The sequence below is a fragment of the Pezoporus occidentalis genome, unplaced genomic scaffold (assembly GCF_034315485.1).
Source record: "Pezoporus occidentalis ecotype Australia unplaced genomic scaffold, CSIRO_AGI_Poc_V1 ctg248, whole genome shotgun sequence".
In the NCBI taxonomy this organism is placed as follows: domain Eukaryota; kingdom Metazoa; phylum Chordata; class Aves; order Psittaciformes; family Psittacidae; genus Pezoporus; species Pezoporus occidentalis.
The window spans coordinates 216976-242793 of NW_026914372.1; the positions used below are offsets into that span (position 1 = coordinate 216976).

At 42.6% G+C, this 25818-nt stretch overlaps 1 protein-coding gene across 9 annotated transcripts in view; it reads left to right on the forward strand.

Annotated features, from left to right (window-relative positions):
* NHSL1 (NHS like 1) overlaps positions 1-25818 on the forward strand; it is a 176832-nt gene that overhangs the window by 118098 nt on the left and 32916 nt on the right. For 8 of the 9 annotated variants that reach the window (XM_062622796.1, XM_062622797.1, XM_062622798.1 and 5 more), the window contains exon 2: positions 10555-10707. In XM_062622796.1, the coding sequence (XP_062478780.1) occupies positions 10555-10707 (153 nt within the window). Of the gene's footprint in view, positions 1-7710; positions 7966-8071; positions 8183-10554; positions 10708-25818 lie in introns of those variants that run through there. The other variant, XM_062622803.1, reaches the window with a different exon arrangement.

The following is a 25818-nucleotide window of genomic DNA, read 5'->3' on the forward strand; positions in this document are numbered from 1 at the left end:
CAGAAGGGTACTTAACCAGCCTCCCCATGTCTTCTGCATACAGGCAGGCAGGCTACAGCCTGACTATTACTAATTTAAAGACCGAATTCCCCAAGGCACTGCTCGTGGCTGTTAGGCTGCAGCTCCTTTCGTTTGGAAACTAGTTTTCAAAGTGCTGGTGTTTGTCTACGTTAGGGCTTGTCCCATCAGCTGAGCATGAACTGGTGGCATTGGAGATGAGGCTTCTGAAAAAGAGAGAAAATCCTGTAAATATTGTGGTTGAAAGGCAAATTACCTGACTGTGATGCCTTTTCTGTGGGAGTGCTCAGCTACTCGCCCTGTGAGGGGTCAGTGACCACGTACTGCTCATCCTGAAGATCTCGTATCGCGTTTGTCAGATTTAAGCCATGTTAAGTATGGCACGACTTTTCCTCCTCTGGTTCAGTGCTGTCATTTTTTTGTCTACTGTCCTTTGGATGCTTTGACAAGGAGTTTAAGAACAGTAAAGTTTTACATACAAGAGCTTTGGAGTACATTTGTCATTGTCCAAAAGCATCAACAGAGGTTTATAAACCCATTTGTCTGCAGTTTCAGGATCTGTTCCAGGGAGGACTAATTAAACTTGAAGCTGGCAGCATCTCAAAAGAGGTTTGGCACCTGTCCTGACTGAATGATCCCTCATGGTTGTCCTCAGCATCAATTTTTAATCAGCCTGGCCTTCCTGTTTGTCAGATGTTTGCCACAAACACGATGGCATTGGCTAGACCAGTGACAGTGGGCTGCTGTTTGGTGGGTGTGAGCAGGGCCACAAGCAGATGGTGGTAGCAATGTTAGGCTAATTAATAGCATCAGAAGAAAAGACACTCTTTTATGTCCAGTAGCTGAAGGTGAGCACGAGTTTTTTCTTGTCTGTGATGCTTACCTTGGCCTATTAGGACAATGAGGAGCAGGATGCTAGTTGACATAAAAGAAGTGTTTTCAAAGCCTGTATGAACACAGTGTTTTAATTTCTTTGTTCCTGGAGCATGGTGTATGCTCTGTACAGAATATTAGATGTTGTGAGATGTGACAAATGCTTTTAATGACTGTAGTTTCAACTATATTCTTCAAAGCAGCCATGGTTTAAAAAAAGGTGTAAATTTTTTTGTGTGCATCACGAAACTCACCATGTTAATGTTGATCACATGGCAGTGTCCGAGTTCCAAATGTCCAAGGCCAGCCAAAGACATTCTCTGTAGATGCTGTGGTACAGATGTTGGTTCAGTTGTTTTCTTATGAGCTTAAAACAGGTTGCTGAATCCTGCAGCAACATAAATATTAGATGACGGTTACATGGATTTGATGACTTCCTTTAGTTTGGAGAATACTGTTTTTCAGGGCAGATTGTGCCATTTTTTAATTGGAACATTCCTAGGTTTTCAGATTCTGTAAAAGTCTTAGGGCTTTAGAAACAAAACCAAATGTCACAACTGCTGAAATCTGCCTATTATTTGTGGACCTTCATTTTTATTTACCGTTTTACTGTTGTGCAGATAACATTTTCACGTGAAGTTCTTGAAAGTTTCTAACTAAGAAACAAAGCTGCTTTTTCAGGTTGCTGTGTAAGACAGCAAGTGAGCATTCAGTGCTTGATTTTGGCATGAGCAATTATAAAATCATATGAAGGCTGGTATTTTACAAGGAGCTTATGGATTTTTCATTAATAAATTGCAAAGTTGTTAGGAAACTAGAGGATCTACTGGTCTAATTTTCAGAGAGAGTGTCTGCAAGCTTAAATGCAGCTCACCCTGAATATACTGATTCAGCAGAAAGAAGAAAAAACTTCTAACTCCTTATACCAGGATAATCCATATATAAATAGAAGTATTTTAGAGCAGTATTTAAAAGAGCAGTGTTGGGTAGGGAGATGGAGATAGGCTACAAAAATTCTTTCAGTGACCTTTAAATAAGTGAAATGAGTGGGAAGCATGGCCCCTTCAGGACATCTGTGAGGAGAATGCAGAATGAGATTAGCTGAAGAATATCTGTTGGATATTGGTGTGGATCCACAATTGCACAGCTGCCAAAGATGGAATTACAGACTGAAGAGGGAGACAGTTTGGAACAGAAGTTCAGAAATGGCATTTCTGCAGTGTGTTTTTGTTGGTTTCACTCTGAGTCCTACAGGAATCAATAAGAAGACTTATGTCTGCCTGGTGTTTTTTCCATTGCTAATTCAGAAGAGAAACATCTCTATGGTGCATTATTAGGGCAAATAAGGGTCAGGATTTTACAGACTGACTTACCGCAGCCATTTTTGTTCGGTTCTTCAAGATAAGCAGTGGTATAGGAGCATTCATGTGGATTTGGAATTCAAAGTGGGAATATTTCCTGGTGGCATTTTAAAAGGCTCTTCCTGGGGACAGAGAAAAGTACTCTTCTGGGAGCTGACGTTGCCTTAGCTGAGGTTCAGAAATGGCCAAAGAAAAAGGTATTGTGCCCTGAAATTTAAGACAAAACCACGAAACAAAATTGCATATTCACGAAGTATTTTCAGTTATCCTGCCTGCAGTTACAGTGTGTGGGGAGATGCTCTAACCAAAAGAAACTGCTGCATTGTCTGCCGGCAGCCCTGCCCAACTGCTCCCTTTTCTCTCTGCTGATGTGTTTGAATGATAGAGGATCCAGTGGAAAGATGTTTTGAATTGTCAAAGGAATGAATTAGCTTTATTGTGCTGTGACCTAAATAGGATCATCAGATCAATCAGTCTGCTGCTTTTCTGTCCTCTCTGGCTTAGGTTGTGCTGCTTTTCTTTCTCATCTTCCTCCCTCTTCCCCCTTCCCCACCAGGCAGCCCCTTCCCAGAGCCTGCAGCCATAATCCTTTATGAGTGTGAATAAAGGAGGGCACTGCCGGGGTACTCCCTTTAAAGCAATACCTGCTCTGTAATTGCCTGTGCAGACAGGTCCAGCACCCGGCTCCCCTGCCATTTCACAGAAGTATGGGTCCTTCTTGCCTTTTTGTTGCAGTGGCTTTGTGATAAAATACTTTTTCTCCTTTGTTCCATCTCCCCCATGCATTCTCCTCCTCCTCTTCCTCCTGATCCCAGGTTTAATGAATTATTTCTCAGTAGCTGGGGAAGTATCGCACTTCACCAAGGCTGAGGTTGCCTTGAAAGAGGCCATTGTGAGCTGGAGACAGGAGGGCAGCCGAGTGTGGTGCTGCCTGGGACTGCCTTTGTGGAGGGAGCACTTTTGTTCTCCTGAAAGATGTCGAGAGAGGGCCAGTTGCTGGGACTGGTTCTGAGGGAGGCAGAAGCCCCTTCTGAGAATAAATTATTGACTCCTGTGGCTGGTGGGGTGGCTTCAGCTCCATTTAAGCACCAGGAAGTGGCTGATGGTATGGTTAAGGTGGCCAGAAGAAGCATAAAGCTTGGGCACAAGTTATGAAACAAGGCATTCAGACTTTCTTATCTCAGGTGCTTGATTGTTTCTTAATGAAGGAAGTCTCACATAGAAGTCAAGGTGCGCTTTCAAGTCTTGGTGGTGTTGGTCTTAGCAGGCAGGAGCCTTGTGGCTCCCAGGAAGGGGTTTATGGCCCTCCTTGGTTCAGGCTCGCCCTGCCAATGCCTGGGTGCCTGTGTGCAGCGTGGGAATGAGGTGCTTGGGAGTCAGTCCCACAGCTGCTCCCCACTAAACACCACAGCTGCTTGGAGTGGGTGGATGGGGGTTGCAGGGGGCAATCCCAAGCAGGTCCTACATGGACCCATCCCTTCTGATGTGCAACAGCTGCCCTCCAACAGCTTCTTCTCCACGCATCCATGTGAGTCACTGGAGGGTGGCACAGTGGAAACTTACTTTTGACATGTCTGTAACAAGCAAAGACATTGATCTATTTGTTTCTACTTTTCATTTACTTACTGAACAGAGACTCACTGGAAGAGCTCTTGCAGTGCATCTTCCAACTCAATTGTATGGTTGTATTTTTCTAGCCTCTTAAAATGCCACCAATGATACACAGTTGTTTAATGGATGATTTTTTCACTTCCTGAATAAAGTCATTAAGGCTTACAAGTTAAATTTTAGGTTTTGAGATGATGATACATGTTAGTTGCTTGATGTGTCTCCATTCATGAACTAAATATAAAACGTGTATTGGGTTTATATCTCCTTCAGGGAAGTAAGTGGTGAAATTGATTTGTTGGAGGGAGCAGGAATGTTTTCCTTACTATTTACTTTCCTTACTTTCCTTTAACTATTAACTATTTTTGTTATGTGGGGTTTTGGTTTTCTTTATAAGGTAGTACTTTCTAAATTTCATACTGCACCTGTGCATAGGCTGATGAGCAGCAGTAGAAGGAGGATGGTTGATTCACACCAATCCATTAGTGTCCCTGATGGAGAGCTACCACCAGGGCTGCTGTTGGGCAGCTCTTGCATTTGTGGCTACCAACAGCCCAAGTACCTCCCTTGTCAGCATTTGCCTTTTTATAATGGCTCAACTTCAGCTAATTGAGCACTAGTGCAAGGTTCAGGACACTGGGTTGTGAATGGGAGTTGGACAGGCAAGGCCCCTTCCCCCAAGGGCTGGCCTGAAGTATTTTCTATGGAAGCTGAGCATTTCCAGATTGTTTCACAGACGCTGGTGTTTTATGTTGCTGCGAATATGGAGGGTGGCTGTCCCAGATGGCTGTCGCAGAGCAGGTCAGCTGGAAAGCCCCCCTAAAGAGGGGAAAGAGCAGGGAGAGGACTGAAGGAATGGCTGCAGTGTTTCAGGCACACCATGCCCAAGCAGCTGCTCACGTTTGCTTCTCTTCTGGATGTACATGGCCTCTACTAGAAATTAAAATCAGTCTAACCACTCAGGGATTAGAAACTATTATAACATGAACTAAAAAAAGACACAGTTTTAGCTAATGAGCGTGTTACACCTTTGTGATTTTGAGCGTGCTGTTTGGCAGTGCATCTTGGGCTTCTCATTTTCTTTGCTTCAACCTTTGACTTGTTTGTTAGGAAGGAGTTTCTTCTGGGCCAAACTTTGTAACCTAAGTTAACAGTCCCATCTGCTATGAAGTGATGATAATTAGTATTGGCTGAACACGTTCTCCATATTTTCTGTATTCCTTGTGATGGTATCCTTGTGCAGTGGCAAGTGTGATCCCTGCTTCGAAGGAAGTGGGAACTGAGGCAGGTGGGTTAATATTAACTTGTTCAAGGTGAAGTAGGAAGTGTGCCACAGAGCAAGGTCCCCCGAGTCTGATACCTGTGTCTGAGTCATTTACTTTTCAAGGTCTGTTATTGCAGTGTGTGCACACCTACTGTTCATGCTGGGTTTATCCAGCTTTAACAACCTTTGCATTTTTTTCTATCGAGGTAGTTTGGTGGTGGGTGTTTTGTGGTTTTGTCTGATGGATTGGCAACATTGGAGGCTAAAGTCCTTTATCTGTTTGCGTGGTGATTACAATATAAATTTTCTCAACCTGCCCCATCTTTTCCTTCTCTTCTCAACGTAGAGAGGTGGGCTGTGGAGAAGCACGCTTATTTCATGCTTTTAGCTCTAAGAGAGCTGCTCTTAGAAGCCAATTGCGTGACAGTTTCTTGTGACAGGAAAAGCATTTTAAAAAAGCTGTATTGAGATGGCATGCTGACTTCCATGGAAGTCAGTGGGTTTGTTTCAAGTGGGGAAGAGCTTTTGGTTGTTTTTGACCTTGTACAGATTCTGAGAGCTGCAGATACAGGTAGCTAACTGTTTCCTTTGGGGTATCCCTTCATGGTAACCGTTTTGATATTTGACCTCTTTGTCAGCATGACCTGAGGGAAGGTGGAAGCAAAGCAGGAGGAGGATGAAAGGCAGACATCATCTTATGCATGGTTGTTACTGGGTTTGAATAGTTGCCTCATACTGGAGATCAGGGCAAGAGGACAGTGATCAAGCGCTCATTCTCTGGCAGGAAAAATGCTTCAGGGTGGGTTGAGTATCCAGTAACAAAGAGCAACACTGCGCCTGGCACACATTGCAGCGCCTGGTGATAGAGGGAAGGAGGCTCCCTGAGCCATGCCAGGTACTCAGGATCATGTTGATACAAAGGGCTTGAACACGAAACAGGAACAAAGTCTTCTTACCTGGGCTTGCAAGCCTCTATGAGGTGCCCTAAAGACCTCAGGGAGAGTCTGTCTCACTACCATTAGTCTTCCTCAAATGCTAGTTTGAAACAGTCACCTTCTTCTGTGCCAATGAACAGTAGCTCCTCTTCCCACTTGCAGAGACACTTCTACATCCTAAAAAATACTGACGCTACGCTAAAAAAGGAGTTACCACCTTCTGGATTTGCTCGTGGATGGCAGTGTCACTGGAGTTAGAAAGGGAGTCATTCTGTACTCACCAGGTACAAGGTGTGGCCAGCAACTGTGACCAGCATTTAAAGTGGTTTTAATGATGTGTGGGTCATGGCAAATTTGTCATGGGGTTATTCTTAGCGGAAAGTGTCTCTGCCTGTGGCAGGGTTTGGAACTGAATAGTCTTTAAGGCCCCTTCCAACCCATTCTGTGATTATTGTGTAAGTGGGTTTTCCTATAAAAACAACGGTGATTATTTTGTTATCAGAGAGATGCCATGGTCACTGTTTTTGTGTAAGGTGTGTGATGGAAATCAATGCAAAAAGCAGAGGTGCCTTCCACTGCTGCTGTGGCACTGTGGTCTTCAGTCCGTTTGCCAGACGTGAGCCAGTCAAAATCTCTTGGGGCAGCAGCTGCTGCAGACCTGCTGCTAATGGTGGTTTTGATGTCAGCCCAACATTGCAACTGTAAAATCTCTGGATTTGGAAATACTAGTAAAGTGCTGATAAAAGTGTGTTCAGACAATGATGAACAGACTTTGTTTATGGTCTGTTATGGGTGGTGCTGAGTCTCAGCCATTTAGAGAAACTCAGAGTAAAGTTCTTGTGAATCATCTGCTTTTTACATGCTGCACTCCAGAGGCCTCATCCTGCTGCAACGCTGGGGTCAGTCTGAGCCCCCCTGCTGCTCGCATTTTCTTTTTCCTGAGGAAAAAATCCATGTCATTGTTAAGCCAAGGGGGATTCCTAAGGTTGCTTTGTGAGGGAAGGCTTGCTTCTTGAGTCTGAGCATTGTGTGAAGGGCATGCCCTGCTGAGCACATTCATTTGGTGCTTAGTGTTTTCCCTTTAACTTCTGCAAAACTGCAGTTCATTCCTAGGAAGGATGGCTGTGAGCCTCTGTACAGATACATATTTTTTAAGCCATGAGGATATAATGTGCAGTTCAAGCAGCTGGGCTGTTCCACCTCTGTGCACAAGTTTCATTTGACTAATAGCAGGTTCTCTATTAGCCAGCACTAACTCGATTTCGTTTCCCATATATCTGGTCTGACATGACGCTAATAAGAATAAATTAGGAGTGTTGCTGAATGAAAATTCAATATGTAGAATTAGTGGGCTCTAGTCCCAGGCAATAGCAGTGACTGCGAAGGGGGGGGCAGTGGATCTGGAAGGGGAGGTGAGGCTTTGGGTCCTTAATGAAGTGGGAGCGAGAGGGTGAAAATAAAGGGGAGTGAGGGGGTAGGGTGGGAAAGCGGGGCACCCTGATTTGCACGAAAATGCACTCTTCTTTGCAACTGGAAGGCGGCTGGAGGGCGGCGGCCGCGGCCGGCGGGGAGGTGCAAAGGGCGGAGGGGGGAAGGTGCCGGCATCTGCCTCCCGCTCCGCCCGCAGAGCCGGCTGGCGCGACGGGAAGGACAGGGATCACCTGCAGGCTCTGGAGCAGCCGCACTTGGAAAGCAGAGGAGAGGATGAGAAGGGCTGAGTAATTCATAGGTAGCAGGAAAGCCTGATTTTTGTGCCGATGCAAACGTTCATTAATTAACTTTTTTTAAACTCCTTCTCCTGCATTGCGTGCTGAAACTGGCTGTTTTCAGCGCACAAGTTTACATGTGAGGAGGAGAAATTCAGCCTAAAGAATTGTAAATGGTTTTGTGTGTCGGGAAGACCTAGGTAGGTTTAAAGTTGTGTTTTCAGCAAAAAAAGGTGGAGGGGAGAAACCTGGAGAAGAGAGATTCTGTGTGCATGTTCAGTCTGGAAAAGAGTCACCTTTCTGCAGCTCCTCCTTCCTCTGGGATTTAAACTCCAGGATCGCAATTCAACACCTTGAAAATGGTGGTTTTCATCAACACAAAGCTTAAATCTCTCATGAAACTTTTCAAGAGAAAGAGTAAGTAGTTGTGCATGCTCACTGGCCTTTTGGGGAGGGAGCTGAGTCCTGCGGGAAAAGGCAGTTCCCTTCGTCTTTGCTCCTGCTTTCCTGAAGGTTCTTTTTAAGTTTATCTCACTCTCTGTTGAATATTTTGTAATGTTTGAAGACAGCATTATGAGGTGCTTTAGGACCTCTGCTTTGGGATGCTGTGTTGAAGTCCTTTGTCTCGGTGGTTTTGAAGGAGCCCAAACTTCCTGGTATGAAAGGAGCAGCTTGGTGAGGAAGCTGAGGTGCTGGTGTCACCGGCGGTCTTGCACCAGTGTCCAGCTGGGTGCTGGGGCATCCTCCCAGCATCTGTCTGGCATCTGTCTCTGCCTGTGCAGCTGCCAGGTGCATCTATAGCTGTGGGCTTGCATCTCTGAGGTATGCTTGTTCTTGGTAAGCTTGAGGAAAGCTTGTTCTGAGTTTTGTTTTCTAAAGGTGCTCTAGTTTCAGAATGGTTTGTAAAATCGCCATCCTTTATGATTCATGAAGGCATGAAATCATCCAACTGATTCATGAAGGCAGACAAACTGCGCTGGATAGAGTAGTTGGCAGATGTGTGCAGTACTTCTGTCTGCTAGTTTTGATGACCTCTGATGAGCAGTAAACTTTCATTTTGGTACGGTGGGACTGCAGCCAGACAGTGGGCTTGGAGGCTGGTGTTTCCCTCCTCCTCTTCTCCTAGCCTTACCCTCTCCCTGCTTGCTCAATCAGGGGATGGCAGGGTGTGGTTTTCAGGTAGGTCATTGACTGTACCTATCACTTTTTCTGTAATATCAGGATGATTGATGCTGTAAAGTAAGTGGTGATGTGTCAGTTTGACCATGATTGACGTTTGACCTCTAATTAGCCAGGATGGGAAAAGCAGCCACAGACTGAAAGTGTATTTGCCTTGTTGCACCCAGTGTCTGCAGGAAGGGAGGGGATGCAGGAGCAAGCCTTCTCAGAAATGGAGACCAGTTGAAAGTCTTCAATAACCTTTTCTGAGGTCTGATACTAATCTATAAAAAGTGAGAAAAGGCAATTGAGAACCTAGACACATGCCCCAAGTCCTTTCAGCACAAAATGGGCATTGAACACTAGGCTGTAGATAGGTTTTGAAGCAAGAAGACATAACTTATTTTCTTTAATGAGTATTGATTACTTCCCATCTGAAATGATCCTGGCAGAGGCACAGTGGTGTTAGGGAGAGGGTCATTTTTCAGATGACAGGAGGCTGTTGACTTTGTTTTGCTTCTCTGTTTACACACCTCCTCTCCAGCACGGGGGCTTCAGCAAAACTTCATGAAATGATGCTACAGGCAGCACAGGAGTGAGCCATGCTCAGGCAAGGAGGAGAGCAAAGGGAAGATGGGGAGCTGGCAGTGAGGCCACAGTGGCAGGGCAGGTGCTTGGGAGGCAGTGCAGCCACAGGAGTGCCTTTTTCTGCCACTAAAAGCAAGGATATGCAGCATGCGGGCTGAAGGCAAAAGAGTGCCTGCAGGATCATAAGGTATGATCCCCAACTGCCCTTTTCCTTTTTACAGAGTAGAGGGTTAAGGCCATTCAGCTGTAGAAGTTTTTATTGATGATATACTTTAAACAAAAGGTAATGGCTGTCTCTTGGGAAGCATAAACTATAAACAAATCTTAGCAACATGTTCTTTGACTGATTCATTACTAGACTATCCATGAGGAACTTTGAACTTGAGCAAGGTCTGTATTTTGTTTGCATGTGTGTACTGGCTGAGAAGAGGTGGTCAGACCAATCCCTCTTCAGTTGTGCTCTGAGCAGTATTTGCCCAGGGAGTTGCTGTTGTCCAAATCTGCTTTCCACTCATGGCAATGGAAAGTAGCTTATTTGTTTGCCTCAGTGAAATCTTCGTTCCTGGTCTGAGCAAGTGTGAGGTCAGAGAAGGTTATTTCCTGATACAAATGAACCTGTCATAATCTCATGGTGGCTGTCATATTCCTAGGGTCACCTTTGAGCAAAAAGAAGCTATCCTGCAGTGCACAGTGCCTGGTAGGATCAGGGGACCAGGAAACTGGTCTTGTTTCCAAAGACTTGAGGGGGTGGAAGGGGGAAAACAGAGTAGCAAGCTCAGAGTAAAACCAACAACACGTATAAACATGGGAAAAGGGAAGGGTGTTTCCTACATAACATAGATTTAGGCTAGAAACAAAATAAGGGTTTTAACTGTCATGGAAGTGAGGTTCTAGAGAGCATTTTGATGGGATTTGATGTCAATCAGTCTTTTTTGTTTTAAGATGATGTGTGATGTGTGACAAGCATTTTTAAGATGATATGTGGGGTTTTGTGATGTAACTATCTACAATAGCATTAATTTTCTTGTTGTTTCTCTCTGCAGCTGTTTCCAACCTAGATGAAGAGAGTAGATGGACTGTGCACTACACTGCTCCATGGCACCAGCAGGAAAATGTCTTCCTGCCCTCCTCAAGACCCCCTTGTGTGGAGGACCTCCACCGACAAGCCAAGCTGAACCTCAAATCAGTGCTGAGAGGTAAGATTCTGCTGCTGACACAAATGTGTCCTAAAGGAAGGGTAGTTTTGGCCACAGTCTTTGCAAATATATCCAAATTTTGCAGGCTTCAGAAGAAGCCTATGTTTTTTTTCTGCCTCTGCAGTACATCAGGAACGTTAGTGATAATTACCCATTCAAATGTAGGAATAGTGCAAAAATGCTTTTGCTGTCAAGAAAATGTGGAAATGGAAATGTGTTACCTGGCAGAGCACTCTAGAATGGAAAAGGGTGTCTTGTCCATTTCCATTTAGCCTTTGGAGTGTTTCCAAAATCGTACCTTCAATTTCAGTATGTCCTGAGTTACACCATTTATATTTTAGTGTAAGAACCACATCAGAGGGGTTTCAATTCATGATTTCTTTTGTTGTTGTACAGTGTCATTTCCAGGGATGTGACTGGTTGTGAGAGGTAGGAAAAGGCACTAAGGGCAGAGAAGGCAAATAGGGAACAAGACACTCACAAGGACTCTTTCAGTAGTGGAAGTGCTTTGTGACAGATGGATGCAGTGTATTTTTAAGGATTAATTTTTACCCTTAGTACCTTTCTCGAGGGGTATATCTGTATGGTCTGGTGCAGGAGGCATTGTGTTGCATTTGTGCAGCCATGAAGACAGAGGCAGGCAGCCAGCAGGGAGGACTGTAGAACATCTGTCTCTGGGCCAGAAGTGAAATTGTAAAATTACAGCTTAATGTCCATGTTCTGGAAATGGCTAACCTAGGTTTTTCTTTACATTGGCTATTTAACAAAGGGGGTTACCCTGCAAAGAGCCAACTCATTTCAAGTCCTTTTTTGTTTCAGCAGGAACTGCGGGTACTGGATACCTTGCAGAGTCAACCTGATAGAAAAGAACATTGTAATTCTTGTTTGTTTAACACGGCATTTCTGCTTTTTAAACGTGCAGAAAACTTCATTTTGTATGTCTGAATAAGGAAGTATTTGGCTGCCATATTTTATTTCTCCTGCTGTTTCTCCAGGTAATTGATTTTCACCATCTCTTACTAGGTGCTTTGTATTATCGTTTCATAGGGCAATTTTGACAGCGAGGGTTAGTGGCTCATGCGTGGGTCAGCAGACAGTCTGTGTGTCCTCTACACTTATTATTGGATTAATACATTTGTGCAGGCTTTTAGCCTTGAAACGCTTACTGTTCCCTTGCAGGCACACTTACCAGCTCTTTACAAAACAGAAATATTTGCCTGCTTTAGTTTAAAAAGAATACTGCTTGTGGGTAGGTTTTTGTAAACTTAAACTACTCATTCTTCTATTTTTCTGTTCTCTGTTTGGAACTATTATCAAACCCTGCACAGGCAAAAATGTTGCTCTGATATTCTTGTGTTTTATCAGAAATTTATCTACTGCAGTTTCATCTTCTGTTTCAGTAAATTTATATCTAATGTATTTGTGTGAAACTAAGTAATATATGCTGCTTCCATGAGCTTGCACATCTGAAGTTATTTTGGTCTGCTAGGATTTTTCTTTAGAGCTGCTGCTCTTTATAGAACTAAAGCTGCTACTCCAGCTTACTGGTTAGCCATTTTTTTAAAACAAATGGGCTCATGCATGTGATGAAGGCCTCCTTGGTAATGAAGTGAATTTCAGTTTCATACTTTCAGGGTAGTAACCTGAAAACCTGCCTTCACCAGACTTCAAACTGCTAACATAGTCAACAAAACTGTGCTATTTATTTGTTTTACCTCAAGCTCTTTCCCCGGGCTGTGTTTATTCCCCAAGAACAGTTTTAAAATAACCCCTTGCTGTGGCCTTTAGTAGCCACATGATGAGTTTAATACCATTTTCAGTGATTTAATTCTTGCCTGTAGGGCCTCTAGTAGTAAGAGAGGCACTGACTAAAGTTTTATCAGTTTTACTCTGCTGTGGCTTCAGACAGCACTGTGAAATCAGGAGGACACCAGTGCTTCACACTGGGAGGCTCAGGTTAAAAGTTTTGTAGCCAGGGCTGAGTTTCACTGTGTGTAAAGTGCTGTTGAAATTGTGAAGTAATTGTGAGAACTGCCAGTATGCTTTTGTGCATGTTCCTTTAGAAAAGACAGTTTTCCAAAGCTTCTTAATGGGTAAGATGTCAATTTGGTGCTACATGATTATAGCGTAGAAAACTTTGAAGAAAAGTGGTGTCATGAGAAGCGCCATTGGGCTATCATGGGAACTTCAGTTCTGTGTTTTCTGGCTTGATGATGAAGCTTGCATTTTGACATCTTTTTGGTGTTTCAAATTCATTGGTTGAGGTGAAGCGTGGGGCAGTAGAACCGTCTCTGTGTGATCCGATGTGGGGAGTGAAGGATGTTGGATGGCAAGGTGTGCTGTGAACAGTAGGATGAATCCCCCTCTACTCCAGGAAGTGTTGGCATGAACTGGGAAGAAGTGGAGCAAAAGCAAAATTTTTTTTTCTTCGTGGTGAGTCAGAGATGAAGTACTGGACGTGCATGGCAGTTGAGGATGCTTAGGTTTGATAATAGGGGAAATTTCCTTGCAGGAAAGATACAGAAGCGCCGAAATAAATTTGGAGGGCTAGGAAATCATTGAAGGTTTTTAAGAATCGATGAGAGAAACACTACTTAGAAATCATTTGTGTATATTTAAACCTACCTTTAGAGAAAGAGAGAACCTATGGTGGTTTCCATGAACATGACCGTGTGGTCCCGAAGGCTGAACCTAGTTCAGACTATTAAAACACACATTTGAAAGTTTTCCGGTCTGCTTGGACTCCAGTTGTCTTGTTTGGATTATGTGATCTCATATTTTTGGTACATAGCAACTTGATTGAAGACTATTAATTTGTTACTGCATTTGTTACTGCCCCAGGGAATGGAAAAGTAAATATAAAACATAGGTAACAAATAGAGCACAAGCAGTCATTTAAACTACCTGTAAAGATACTAAATGTGTAACAGCTTTCAAAATAACTCAAGCAAGGTATCACTTTTTATCAAGGTGTTTTCACCCATCTCATACTAACCAGATGGAACATCTAACTTTTAAGACAATGCAAGGTCAAACCTATTTATTCTGGTACAGTTTTCACAGCAAATGTTTGGCAGCATGGGACTAGCTAAAAATACCCGGTGAAATAGTTAGGAAGCTGTCTGTTGTCTAGAATAAACTTCTAAGCACCACTTAAGGAGCAGAAAAGCTATTATTGCTGCTTATTCTTAAATTAGTTTAAGGATAAAAAATTAGGGATAGATATTAAAATGTATGATATCTAACCTGTCTTGAGAGAAATCAAGTACTCTGCCTGGTGATCTCTGCATGCCTTTAGAGGAAGCAGTTTTGTGTTTAGAGGCAGAAGAGACTTTTTCCATTGATTTTTTGTGAAGTTTAGCATTTTACTTAGTATAGTATGTCTCAGTGTACTCTGTTTATCACACTTTGCAGATATGTGCAGCATGTGATAGTAGATGTTCCATGGGTGAAATTTTTTAGATTTTTGTACCTCTGAACTAGCCTTTTACCCTTTTGGAGTCAAGGGGAAAATACTGTGCTTTTCTTTTATGAAGCTACTTTCAAGTATATATGTTGGGATCTTGCATTCAAATTTGTTCATGACTGAGGTAAAGCTACTTATCCTTCTTCAGACATGCAGGTGCTCAGCTGCCATCTTAAGTTTTAAAAAGCAGCATTGTTCAGTATTAGAAAATTAAGCACCTTGAAGCTGGAAAGTTTGTGTTGCGCAGCGTATCTGTTCTTGGTAACTGAAGTGGCTTTACGTAACATATTAAAATCTAAAGTTGTCATTGACTAAAATCAGTGGCTTTATATGCTTAACCATGCTGCATTGCTACATTTTAAATGAAAGCTGTCAGTGGCACTTAATCCTGTGGCTAGGGCAGAAGAGCAAATTCAGCTGCACTTCACAGTGTTGTGGTTTAACCCTAACCAGCAGCTAAGTACCACACAGCTGCTTGCTGTCTCTCTTCCCCACCCCGGTGGGATAGGGAGGAGAATCTGAAAAAGGTAAAACCCATATGTTTAGAGACGAACAGTTCAATAATTGAAATCAAATAAAATATAATAATAATAGGAAAAAGAGGGAGGGCAGTAAAACCCGAGAAACAGCAGTGATGCACAATACAGTTGCTGACTGATGCCAACTCCAGCCCTGAGCAGTGATCTGCCCTTCTGTGTGATTCCCCCAGTTTATATACTGGGCATGACATGCTGTGGTATGGAATACCCCTTTGGCTAGTTTGGGTCAGGTGTCCTGTCTCTGCATCCTCCCGGCTTCCCCTCCTCCCTGGCAGAGCATGAGACTCAGAAAGTCCTTGATTTAGAGTAAGCAACAACTAAAACATTAGTGTGTTATCAGCATTGTTCTCAGACTAAATCAAAAAACATGGCACTGTACCAACTACTAGAAAGAAAAATAACTTTATCCCAGCCAAAACCAGGACACGCAGTCGTGATGCTATTGCAGTATGATTTAAAGGTTTAGAAAATGATGTAGTTCTTGGGTGGTGGCAATAGATTCCATTTTTTAAAATGTTTTATTTGCATTGGATAAAACAGGCTCTCCTTCTTGTTTTTTTTTTTTTTTTTTTTTTGGAAGGAGCCAGGACCTTGGAGTGCCTGGTGAAGCAGGTTGGGCGACAAAACACGCACCATCCAAGGTGCCTGTTTCCTTACTGTCAGGACCAAGCTGCTCTAGCTGGCCTTTCCTGAGAGCCTGTTTCCTCTTCCTCATGTTTTGATGATGACCTTATGGAAGGTGTTCCCTTGCATACAGATGTTCAGATAGAAACAAAACAATATTGACCCTTGAGGAATCTTGTGTGACTCTTGTCTTCCATGTCACTGTTTCCTCCTAGGGAGTCACGAAAATAGGAGATGAAGAAAAGGGATTAGAAGGAAGAGCTCAGGCTCTGCATGGGGTTAGGATCGTCAAATCAGTCCTGGCCCCTTGTACTGTGCACTCTGCTCCAAGGCTGAAGGACTGCTTGTCTACACCCAGTCTACTGGGTGGCTGGACCAGCTCTGAAAGTCTGGTCTGGACGGTAGTGGAGCCATGAGTTTAATGTTGTTCAAAGTGGCATTGATTTTTTTTTTTTAAGGCAGACCATTATCAGTGCTAAAGGGGCAAGTGCCACGTACTGCAGTGTTTCCTACAGCTTTTTCAGTCCATGAGACCAAGAGTTTGAATGAATGTTCAACCAGAGTCAAGAGGGTAGCACCATAAAACAGCCCTCATCATTGACATATGGTGCATTGACAGATGCTGCTCTGCAGCATGGTAGTGTTTAAAGGACCATTGTTTAAAGAAGTCCTAAAGTACAGTGGTTTTCAACAGGGAGCAGAGATAAAACAGCTGTAGTATGTAGTGATGAGGTTTGGTAAGAAATCCTCATTTAGCTAACTGTACTATAATCTTTAAGAGGACAGACAATAAGGCATGAAAATGGGGGGGAGACACAGCACTGGTGTAGCATTGCTTTGCTTCACAGCTTGGAGTTTGTCTTAATTATGCCCATCTACCTTCTGGATGGGTCTGCAGCATTAGCAGTGTGTTCACAGGTGTAAGTCCAGTGTCCTAAAAGGGAAGTAATCTGGAATGCACTGGCCTTTGATAATCTTGCCAACTGTGGTGAAGTGAAGGAAAGGAATAAAGTTTCCTATCACATGCCTGAACTCACTTTGCTTCTGTATTTTTCAGACTATCCTATATTCTTCCTCAAATGTGAATATAAGTCAGTTGCAGTGATGGGAGACAGAGCAGGGCATACATAGCCAGATTTCCATGGGGCAGTTAATCTTCCAGTTCCCACATTTAGCAATGTAGAGCATTTTTGACATAAATAATAAAATAATGGAGGAGGACAAGCTCCACTGCCCTATGTTGTCACTTGTCCACGAGGTGGGAGACAACAGGCAGAAAAGGAAGAAAGAACTGTGTTAATGTTAAAAGACAAAACCAGCAAGACTGAAATGGTATTGGGCTGGCAGGAGATAGCTCCTGATGGGTCTTGTGGATGCTCTCACTATGCAGTTCACATTGGACATGAGGGGCAAGGTCTTGTCACACGCTGCAGGTTATTGCCCAGGCTGACTCTCCTTTCCAGCGGATAACAAGGTGTCAGATATATACTAAGGAAAGTATAACTGTAAATAGTGGGAACAGTCCATATGCTGGTTTAATGCTCCTTTTAAGACTGTAGCTGTGGAGACTTCCTGCACAACTGCCTGTAATTTGTGCCTTTGCCTGCCCTCCCCCCTCCGCCTGGGTAATTGTGTTGATTCAAGCTATGTACATAATGTAGGACTCTTTGTTCCAATGTCTCTGATGATTCATTTATTATCTCATCTTTCGAAGAGCTGGATTTGGCTAACTGTAGCTTCTGTTTAGCTTTGTTGGCCAAATGCAAGGAATGTATTTAAGCAGCAGTGATTGAAGCACTTGATTTGTTTTCCAGAAGACATCTGGTTAGAATTGTCAAATAAAACCGGATTTAAGTAGTTACTCATAAAGCCTCTATTATGTCTTGCTGCAAGACCCTCCAGACAGGTATGCATTTAGCCTTTGTTTTCTCAGTGCATCTGCCAGATCACTGTTCAGATGAGCAATATTAGGGTCAGCCCTACTAGTTGATAATCTTGCTGAGAAGATTATGGACTTAAAATAATCTTATGTTTCATTAAAGAGCTGCAAAATAGGGGGAACCACTTCATATTAACAATTGGTCTGGTTCAGATTCAGAGGCATGCCAGGATGTGAGCTTCCTAGCAACTGGAAACCTTAATGAAATAAAAGACCATTAAAGGCCAGGAGTAGACCATATGTTCCGGAAGGGCCTTAGAGCTATAAATCAAAAAATAGAAATCAATGTATTTCTCATTATTTTAGTTTCACTAGTCAAGTTAGTACCAGAGTTTCTGCCCATGTATCCTGCCCTTTTTACTGTTCCTGCAATAATTCACAGTACATCTGTTGATGGTTTTGGCCAAGTTCCATACTCCAACTGCCCTTTCTAATAAAGAATTTTAAAGAGCAAATATTCAAGTGAAACTAACAGAATTTGACTGGGAGTCTACACTGCACATGTTTGAAAGCTGCTCTTGTGCTGAAAAAATGAGCAATGTGGAAGTGTTTGGGTTCCTTATTTTTCAGTTCAATTATATGGTGCAGTGCTGAGTGTAAAGACATACATGGTGGTTATATTTAGATTGTTTGCCTGATATGCATGATAAGTGAACGTAGTGAAAGTGCTGAAAGAGGAAAATTTGTCTTAAAATACTACTAATGATACTATTGTTTTTCTTAAACCAGATTAATGTGTGAAAAATTAATGTTTTATGATACAAGTCTGAATCATTAGGAGGACTGAGCTGGAAGCTTGCTGAACCTCATCCCATTTCAGACCTGTGCCTTTAGTGGAGAGAAGAAGTTTGAACTGTTAATGTCTGTGGTGTAGTTGTTTCAGTGCTAGGTAAAGCAACTTCCATCATAAAGAATATTAGGCTTTCACTTGTTTACCTTTTTGCTTTTCCTCCTCTTTCCTGTTAGATTGGGGTGTTATACATGCTTCTTTACAGCATTTTAGTTACCTTAATATTGTGTCCTTGGAGGAAAACCAATAAAACCTCCTTTTATATTTTTATATTAGCTGCGTTTGGTTGTCTAAGAAACAACAAATATCTATAAAAATGCTAGAGAAAGAGTGGGGAGAATTATTTTAATGCCAGCATCTGACATGCAAAAGGAATCAAATAAACTGTTAAAGCTTCAGACATCTTGTTACCACTAAATGTAGTTGTATAACACACTTCAGAAATCTAAATTAGCACAAGGCAAATGGTGATAATTATTTTGAGCACTCCCTAGAGACAGCTTGTTAACAAATATAATTTGTCATGGCTGTTGCATTTTAGTGTCATTAGAAAGGTTTTTCTCTATGGCTAAATTATGCAGATTACCTTGGAGATTTTGGGTGGGATTAAATGAAATTGGTTTTTAAAAGCTTCAAGAAAAGAAAGAAAGGAATGATCAACATGTTTGCAGCGGCTTAACCCTGTTAAAGGTATGTTCATGTTGCAGAGTTCCTTTTAGTTTGAATCCTTCGTAAAGACTTGCATCTGATTTGGAGCCTTGAAAATTACCTGCATACTTGCTTTACTTCAATGTTGTGCTTTCATCCTCATCCTTGTACTACTACAAGTATCTGTACAGCTGAGCTCTGAAGCAATGTGGAGAACCAGTCCAGAAGGATGGGCTTCCAAGCCTGGCTGGGCATCCACGTACCATGTCAGGGTGCCCTTCCCAATGAGAAAGTGATCACTTGTGTGTTGGAGGGAATAGACCCAATATAAATACATATGATCACTTTCAGTACAGGCTTCTTTGAAGTACCCATTCAACAGACTTCTCCATCACCGAGTCCAACAGCCCTCTGTTAGTGTTACCTTCAGCCTGTGGACCCCAAGACATTTTTGTTTCTGGGAAACTCCTCACAGCATGTGTCATTAAAAGCTACCTGTGTGGCTTGGGCTTGGCTGTTTATTCAAGAGCGGGAACACATGTAACAGTCTTTAAAAAATCTGTCAGACCTTTCTTCTTACTCACCAAATAAGAAAGTCTTGCAGTAAATGATTGAAGTTTTGCCGGTGGGTTAAAAACTTGCCACTTCATATGGCACTTGCTTGTGGAATAAGTTTGTTGGGTACCAGTGTTTACTGTCTCCAGGCTTGTTTTATGCTTTTCTGTATGTACTGATAAAAGCAGAAATAGCTATATCAAATTGCACTTGGGGGTACACGAGGAAAGGTAGCTAGATTGGCAAAGGCTGGAATTAGCCAAAGCATTTAGATTGAGCTGTTGAGCAGAAGTTTTTTCAGCTGGGCTGTCACGGTACTACATCTGTTGGAATTCCTGACCCATTAAACTGTGAGCCTGAACAAAATAGCACATTGGATATATCACAGCTGAAGTTCATGAACTTGCTTTGCAGTCAGCATTGGTTACAGTTCAGTTGTTACTCAAGTGCATCATTGCTATGGCTTTACAACATGTTTTAAAGCTTTGATATAGAAGCACTCTGTGATAGTCAAGTTCTGCAGATGATATGGGGATTTATACATTTGAGGGAAATGGGACTTGATCCTAGCTGAATGAATTTTTGGGAGGAATATAAAGTGGTAGAGGCAAGCTGTCTGCCTCATTTAGATCCAGGGACAAAAATAGATGCTGCATTGGAATTAAATTGAGCTTTTTTTTTTAAAGTCATATTTTGCATGAGATATTTGTCAAAAACCAAGATTACCTTTGTACAGCTGTGCTTTTATACAGCCTGTTTCATCCACACACAGAGAGCTGTGCATTGTTAGCCCCAGTCTACAAATGAGGGACTCATACGGGGGCACAGAGCGAAAGGCATCAATTTTAGTTAGCTTTACCAACCAAAGAAACCTTTGAACTAGGGTATCTGCTTTAATTACGGTCCCAGGCATAATCATTCTCAACGAGCTCTTTATCTTGAAAAGTTGCCTCCCTGGAATTCTCTGATTAACTGCATAGTCCAGAGTTACCCTGATCTCATCCACATCTTACTACAGCACTGCAAGCAGGCAGAGGGGCAGCTGCGCCCTCTGAAGAGGTCCCAGTTTGGTAGGTGTATTCAGAGCATGTCTTTTTATGCAACATTATGACCGGTCCCAAGCAAAGCATAACTGACTACTGCATTTCAGGTGGCACCCTTTTTGCTTGGTGTTCATAGCACAGTGTCAGGAAGTTGGAGATTTAGCCTGTGCTCACCTCATACTTAAAGAATTTAAATTTGTGTCTGCATGAAAAATACTTTAACTTGCAGCACTTTATTTTAAGCAGCTTTTGGATGAAAAGCACATCATCCTGAGGCATAAAGATTTTGAAATCCCTGTTACATTCACCTGCCCCTCATGAGAAAGGATGCTTGCAGCATTGGACCCAGCACTGGTCCTTACTGGTATGGTGAGGATGAGAGTCAAGGCACCTCAGGTTTTTCTTTACTGGGCTTTATCCTGAAGTGCTTAGGAGGCACATACATGAAATTCAGGTTGTGCCATGTCTGTCTGTAGATTTAAATTCTTGATTGGATCTAACCCAAAGTGATTTTCTCAGATGCAGCAATGCCAGGTTGGGAAGCCGGGTCTTCTGACATCCATGCCTGTCTGTCACAAACCCACAAGGTCTTAGTTGGTTCAACTGGAAGAACAAACCCAAAATACACATGAAGTAAATTAAAATTATATGCAGTTATTTATCAGGTTTGAAACAGAAGGTTCTTTTAAAACAAAAAGTAATGATACAGTACATACTTCGGTTATTAAAAGTGCGTTGTGACCTATAAAGTGATGGGTCATTTAAAAAAGTTTACTTTTACAAGACAAGATGTATATTGTACTACAGCCTGCCTGGGTTTAGGTGAAATTGTGAAAAGCTGTTTGTAAGACAGCTTTTGTAGTTGTGACATACGGAGGAGTATGGTTTGTGGGTATTTACAGAAGAAGGGGCTGGCTACGGTGTTTGAAGATTTCTGACCTCAGGGAGTGCAGTGGTTTTCTGGTGATACGTGCACTGAATGGATAAATGTGTTTTAAGATACTAGTCAGCAGATTTATTTCTCTAGTTGACAGTTTAGCTGACTCTTGCAGTTAATAGCCTTTCTCTAATATCAAAAAAAAAAAAAAAGGTAAGAAAAAATCCCACTCTACGGAATACAAGTTACAACATGAAAGGCTCTACTAAGAAGTCACCCTGACTTTAGCTGAGATAATTTTTTAGGCATGCAGACGCAGCTGTCAGCTCATCGCTTGTCCCTTCTTGTTGGACAAGGAGACAACAGGGGATGGTGCAAAGGAAAGCCAAGTGTGTGCTGGTCTTTCCCCTTCCTCCTTCTGCACCCAGGAATTTCTGTTTTGGTGGCTTTGGGCAGCTCTGCAAGGCAGGCAGCATATCTGCTCCTCTGGGAAGGTGCCCCTGGTCCAACTAACATTTTCTTCGGGTTTTAGTGATTGGTTTCAAGTTCCAGGTACTGCTCTTGGATACGAGGCAAATTCAGATGTTTCTGGGACATTATCTTTCTGTCTTCCGTTGCTTGATCCGTCCAGTGGGATGGCTAGTTATGCCAAGCAAAGTTGGAGCTATTTAGATATCTGAATAACCTGGATGCCAAGTTTCTATATTTTGGCATACTTGTGAATATCATGGTAATTTAATTCTTTAACCAGTGTCTTCACTGATTACTAATAAATATTTAGAAACACAGAAAAATTGTGGGTTGTTTTTTTTTTTTCAGAAATTAAACTCTTTAATACATGCTCATGAACATGTTTGAGTGTGTACATGTGGATGCAGGCAGCTACAGAGCTGATCCTGCACCAGTCACATGAGCAGTGTTTACTTACAGGAATAATCTCATTAGGGCTAATTAAGTGAGTGATGGCTGCATGCTCAGGCCTGAGGTGTGGAGGACTGACTGGTCCAGGGTGGTGGCAGAAATCTGTGCCTCTGCACTGCTGCTGGGGCTGCACTGTGGGGAGATATCCCAGGCAAAGATGGGGTCCAGCCCTGAAAACCAGCACCTGGAGCCTTCCTTCCTGCAGCCAGGTCAATATGGGGCAGGAAAAGGAATAGTTTTATGAAGTAGCTTGTGAGGAATGATACCTAGTCTTGCACAGTTCATTTAATAATAATTAAAATAATAAATATGGAAAACTTCTGAAAATGACCATACATCTGTCTCCCTCTTACCAGTTCTGCTGCTGTCAGGGCAATGCATTTTACTTTATATAAACTTCAAGAAACTGTGACTGGTTTTGGTGGTAGGAAGCTCAGCAGGTATGAAATGTTACCAAAGCTGGTTAAAGAAAACAGTCAACACACAGAGTTCCCCCTCAGCAAACTCAGCTGTCCTTCTTCTGCACAGCAGTGTGGTGTGTAAGTCTGACTAAGAAGACAAGGTAAACATTAATCCTGGTTTCCTACGGTAATACCATGTCAGTCGAGTTTTTGAGGTATCAGTTTTGTGCCTTCTGCTCACTCCAGTGATTTATAGCTCAAACGGTCATGTAAGAATACGATTTCAAGTTGCTGGAAAAACAGTAAATCACCTCTGCATGCAAGACCAAGACTTGCTACTCTGTGTTACCAGCTCAGGGTCAGGTGCAATTACATGCAGGTTCCTTGTATAAAATGGGAGAGGAGATTGGGGCTGAGAGGCCTCAGAGGTATTTTCATACACTTTGCCTGGCTGCCTGTCACGGAGGCCATAAGGTTTTAACATGGAGAGGTCAAGTTACTCAAAACAGCACAGAATTCAGTTCCTGTGGCTCAAAATTATGGTGCAGAATCACCCTTGGCTCAGCTGAGAACGTTGCTCTCAGCATGGTGCTGCTGGTAGCTGTCCATTCCCTCGGTTATTTAGCAGATGGGAAGAGAGCAGAGAAGGGTGGTGCGCTCACCTTCTGTTGGTGAGAAGCACATCCCCAGCACACTTCTGTCTGATGCCAGGATTTAACAAACCCTGCAGTAGTGCAGTCCCGAGCAGATGTACAAGTGGTTGGATATATGACAGTGACTCAGATATAATGATATTGGGCACTGACAGCTTTAACATGTTTTCTTTTATCGTGCATCTCCTGAACATCATATCTACCCTGTTTTAATAACTGAAAATTATGAGGGGGTTTTTAAAATGTTCTTGACCACTTTTCCCATGCATTTTCTTCACACTCAAAGTGTGAAGAGCAAAACTCAACTTCATGCAAAATTTTCTTCTCTAGGAATGGTGTAACTTGTACCACATGTGGGGATAAATTATAATATAACTGGCTACAGTAATTTTTAAGCAGTGTTTATAATACAGAGAAGGTTTTGAAATTTAAGGTATCACTAGAAGAGAAGGAGAAGGATAAGAATTAAGCTATAATTTTACCTATCTAGAAAAGCAGTTGCAGGCAGCAGCAGATGATGGGCAGCACCCTTGCGCCCTCAGCCCCAGAGTGGTGGAAGGAGGAAAGGGAGGTATTTGCAGCCTTAATGCTGTGGAAATATCCAGTGCAGCCACTGATCACAACTGCCAAAGCAGTGGCTCTTTCTTGGTCCTCTTGGGCAAATAGTGTTAGTGTAAACAAAACTGGTTCATCTGGGGCACAATAATATTGTTGCACATTTCAAATCATACAAGATTATGACTTTGAGCTTGACTGCAGTATGTGCTGCAGATTTGAACTGGTGAGCCCATCATGAGGAGTGGGTGTTTGTGTCCTGCCTGGTGCAGTCTCCTGGGGTTCAACATGGCAGTTCTTTGGCAGAAATATGTGTATACACAGAAGCTGTGTATAGTTATGTATATTGGATACTGTGGGTAATGGCAGCTCTGCCACTGGGTCTAGCCAAGATTGTATCTGTCCTGCCTCAGCTAGCACTAATGTATTGTCACACTCTTAAAACTCAGGATTTTTAATAACTGTATTCTTCTGTTACCTAGTTAGCTTCCGTACAGACCTCTCTGAAACAGGCATAACTGCAAGAACTTTTAAATTCAACTGAGTATATAGTGTTTCTCTCTTTTTGGGGTTATGGAAATAGGACAAAGTTTTGCTTCTCTGGGGAAAAGGGAACATGTCTGGATTCTACAGTAAGTATTTCTAGCTTCTTTATTGGTATTTTATCTGAAAAATACAAACCTGATTGCTTACAGAAGACCATATGCACATTCAATAATAGTGATGAGATGGGGGGCTACCTCCGGCTAAAACAGTGTTTAAACAGAAGTTGACACACTTGGTCTGGCAGTGACAGGAGCTTCAGTTAGATGCAGTGACTGAGCTTGTGTTGTGCTTTTGGGCTCTTGCAAGGTGAAGTAAAAGATACCTGCCTAAAACCTCTACTGAGGTTTGTTGGCCTTTGGTCACATCCCCAGTGTGTGTTTCCTGCTATGCTGCAAAATGTACCATGACAGTACCTAGAAAAGGCTGTTCTTGGGGAAAATCACCTTTTTGTTGGTGGTGTTCCTCTGGGGTTTTGTAGCTATTCTTTTGGTTTCTTCAGCAATATTGCTGTAATAGCCTCTGATGTTGCATGGATCTTGCGTTTTTGACAAATAGAGTTTGTGAGTTTGACCAACAGCCAGTTTTTTATTGTTGAGCCATTTGAACTTTTGGTGGACTTGAGACCTTCAGTGTTGACTTCCTTAAGTTTCTGGAGCTCTTCTGGGCTTCATGAACTGCACTGTTCATCATCTTCATCTCCTTGGTTAGCAGAATAAATAAGATCAAGCAGTTAATATCAGAGCATGCATCTGTCATACCCCAGAAGGAGCCCTTCACCCTTGGGAAATGCCATGATGCCCAATGTTGAAAAGTCACAAGAGTTGCATTCTTAACTTAGGTTGTATTCATGTTTGTTTGTGGTGATTAGTGGCTGGTCTGAAGGTAAAACTTGCAGTGTCTAAGTTGACAACTTATCACGTTAACCCACAGTACAAGTTGAAGCAAGCCTTTGGGCTGTCTTGTTCTGCACAGCTCACTTACGCCTGGTGATTTGTAGGTCAAACCAACAGACAGCCATCAGGGCACTCACATCTGTGATTGTTGTGTGTTGGATCTGGCTGGATCCAGTGCCAGATTTGGAAGGGCGGTGGAGGAATTTGTTTTACTGCAGTTGTTGGCAGTCATTTTTCATGCCCCACCTGAAGTACAGCAGCCGTCTGCCAGATGCATGCAGTGTTGGCATGCTCACATGTGTGAAACAGGTAAACAGGGTCACAAACCCTCTGTTCCTGAGATGTACCAATTGATCTTGATCTCAAACCCCACCACCACTGACCTTGGTCCTTGAATTGACAGAGAAGTGACAGGTTTATGCCATACTGTCCTTTTTGACCCCGTAGGGAAACTCATAATAGGCCAGGACATACATCTGGCTCTGGTGAAAATGGCTAGTTGTCAAACTGTAAGCTTGCCGTGTCGGTGTGCATGTGCAGATACAGGGGAATCTGCACTGATTAAATCGTTGTAGAGCTGTGATTTCTCTAGGTCAGTTAACCCATTGGCACCAAGTCCTCCAGGCCTCAATCTGAGATCTTCCTGAGCATAACAGATGAA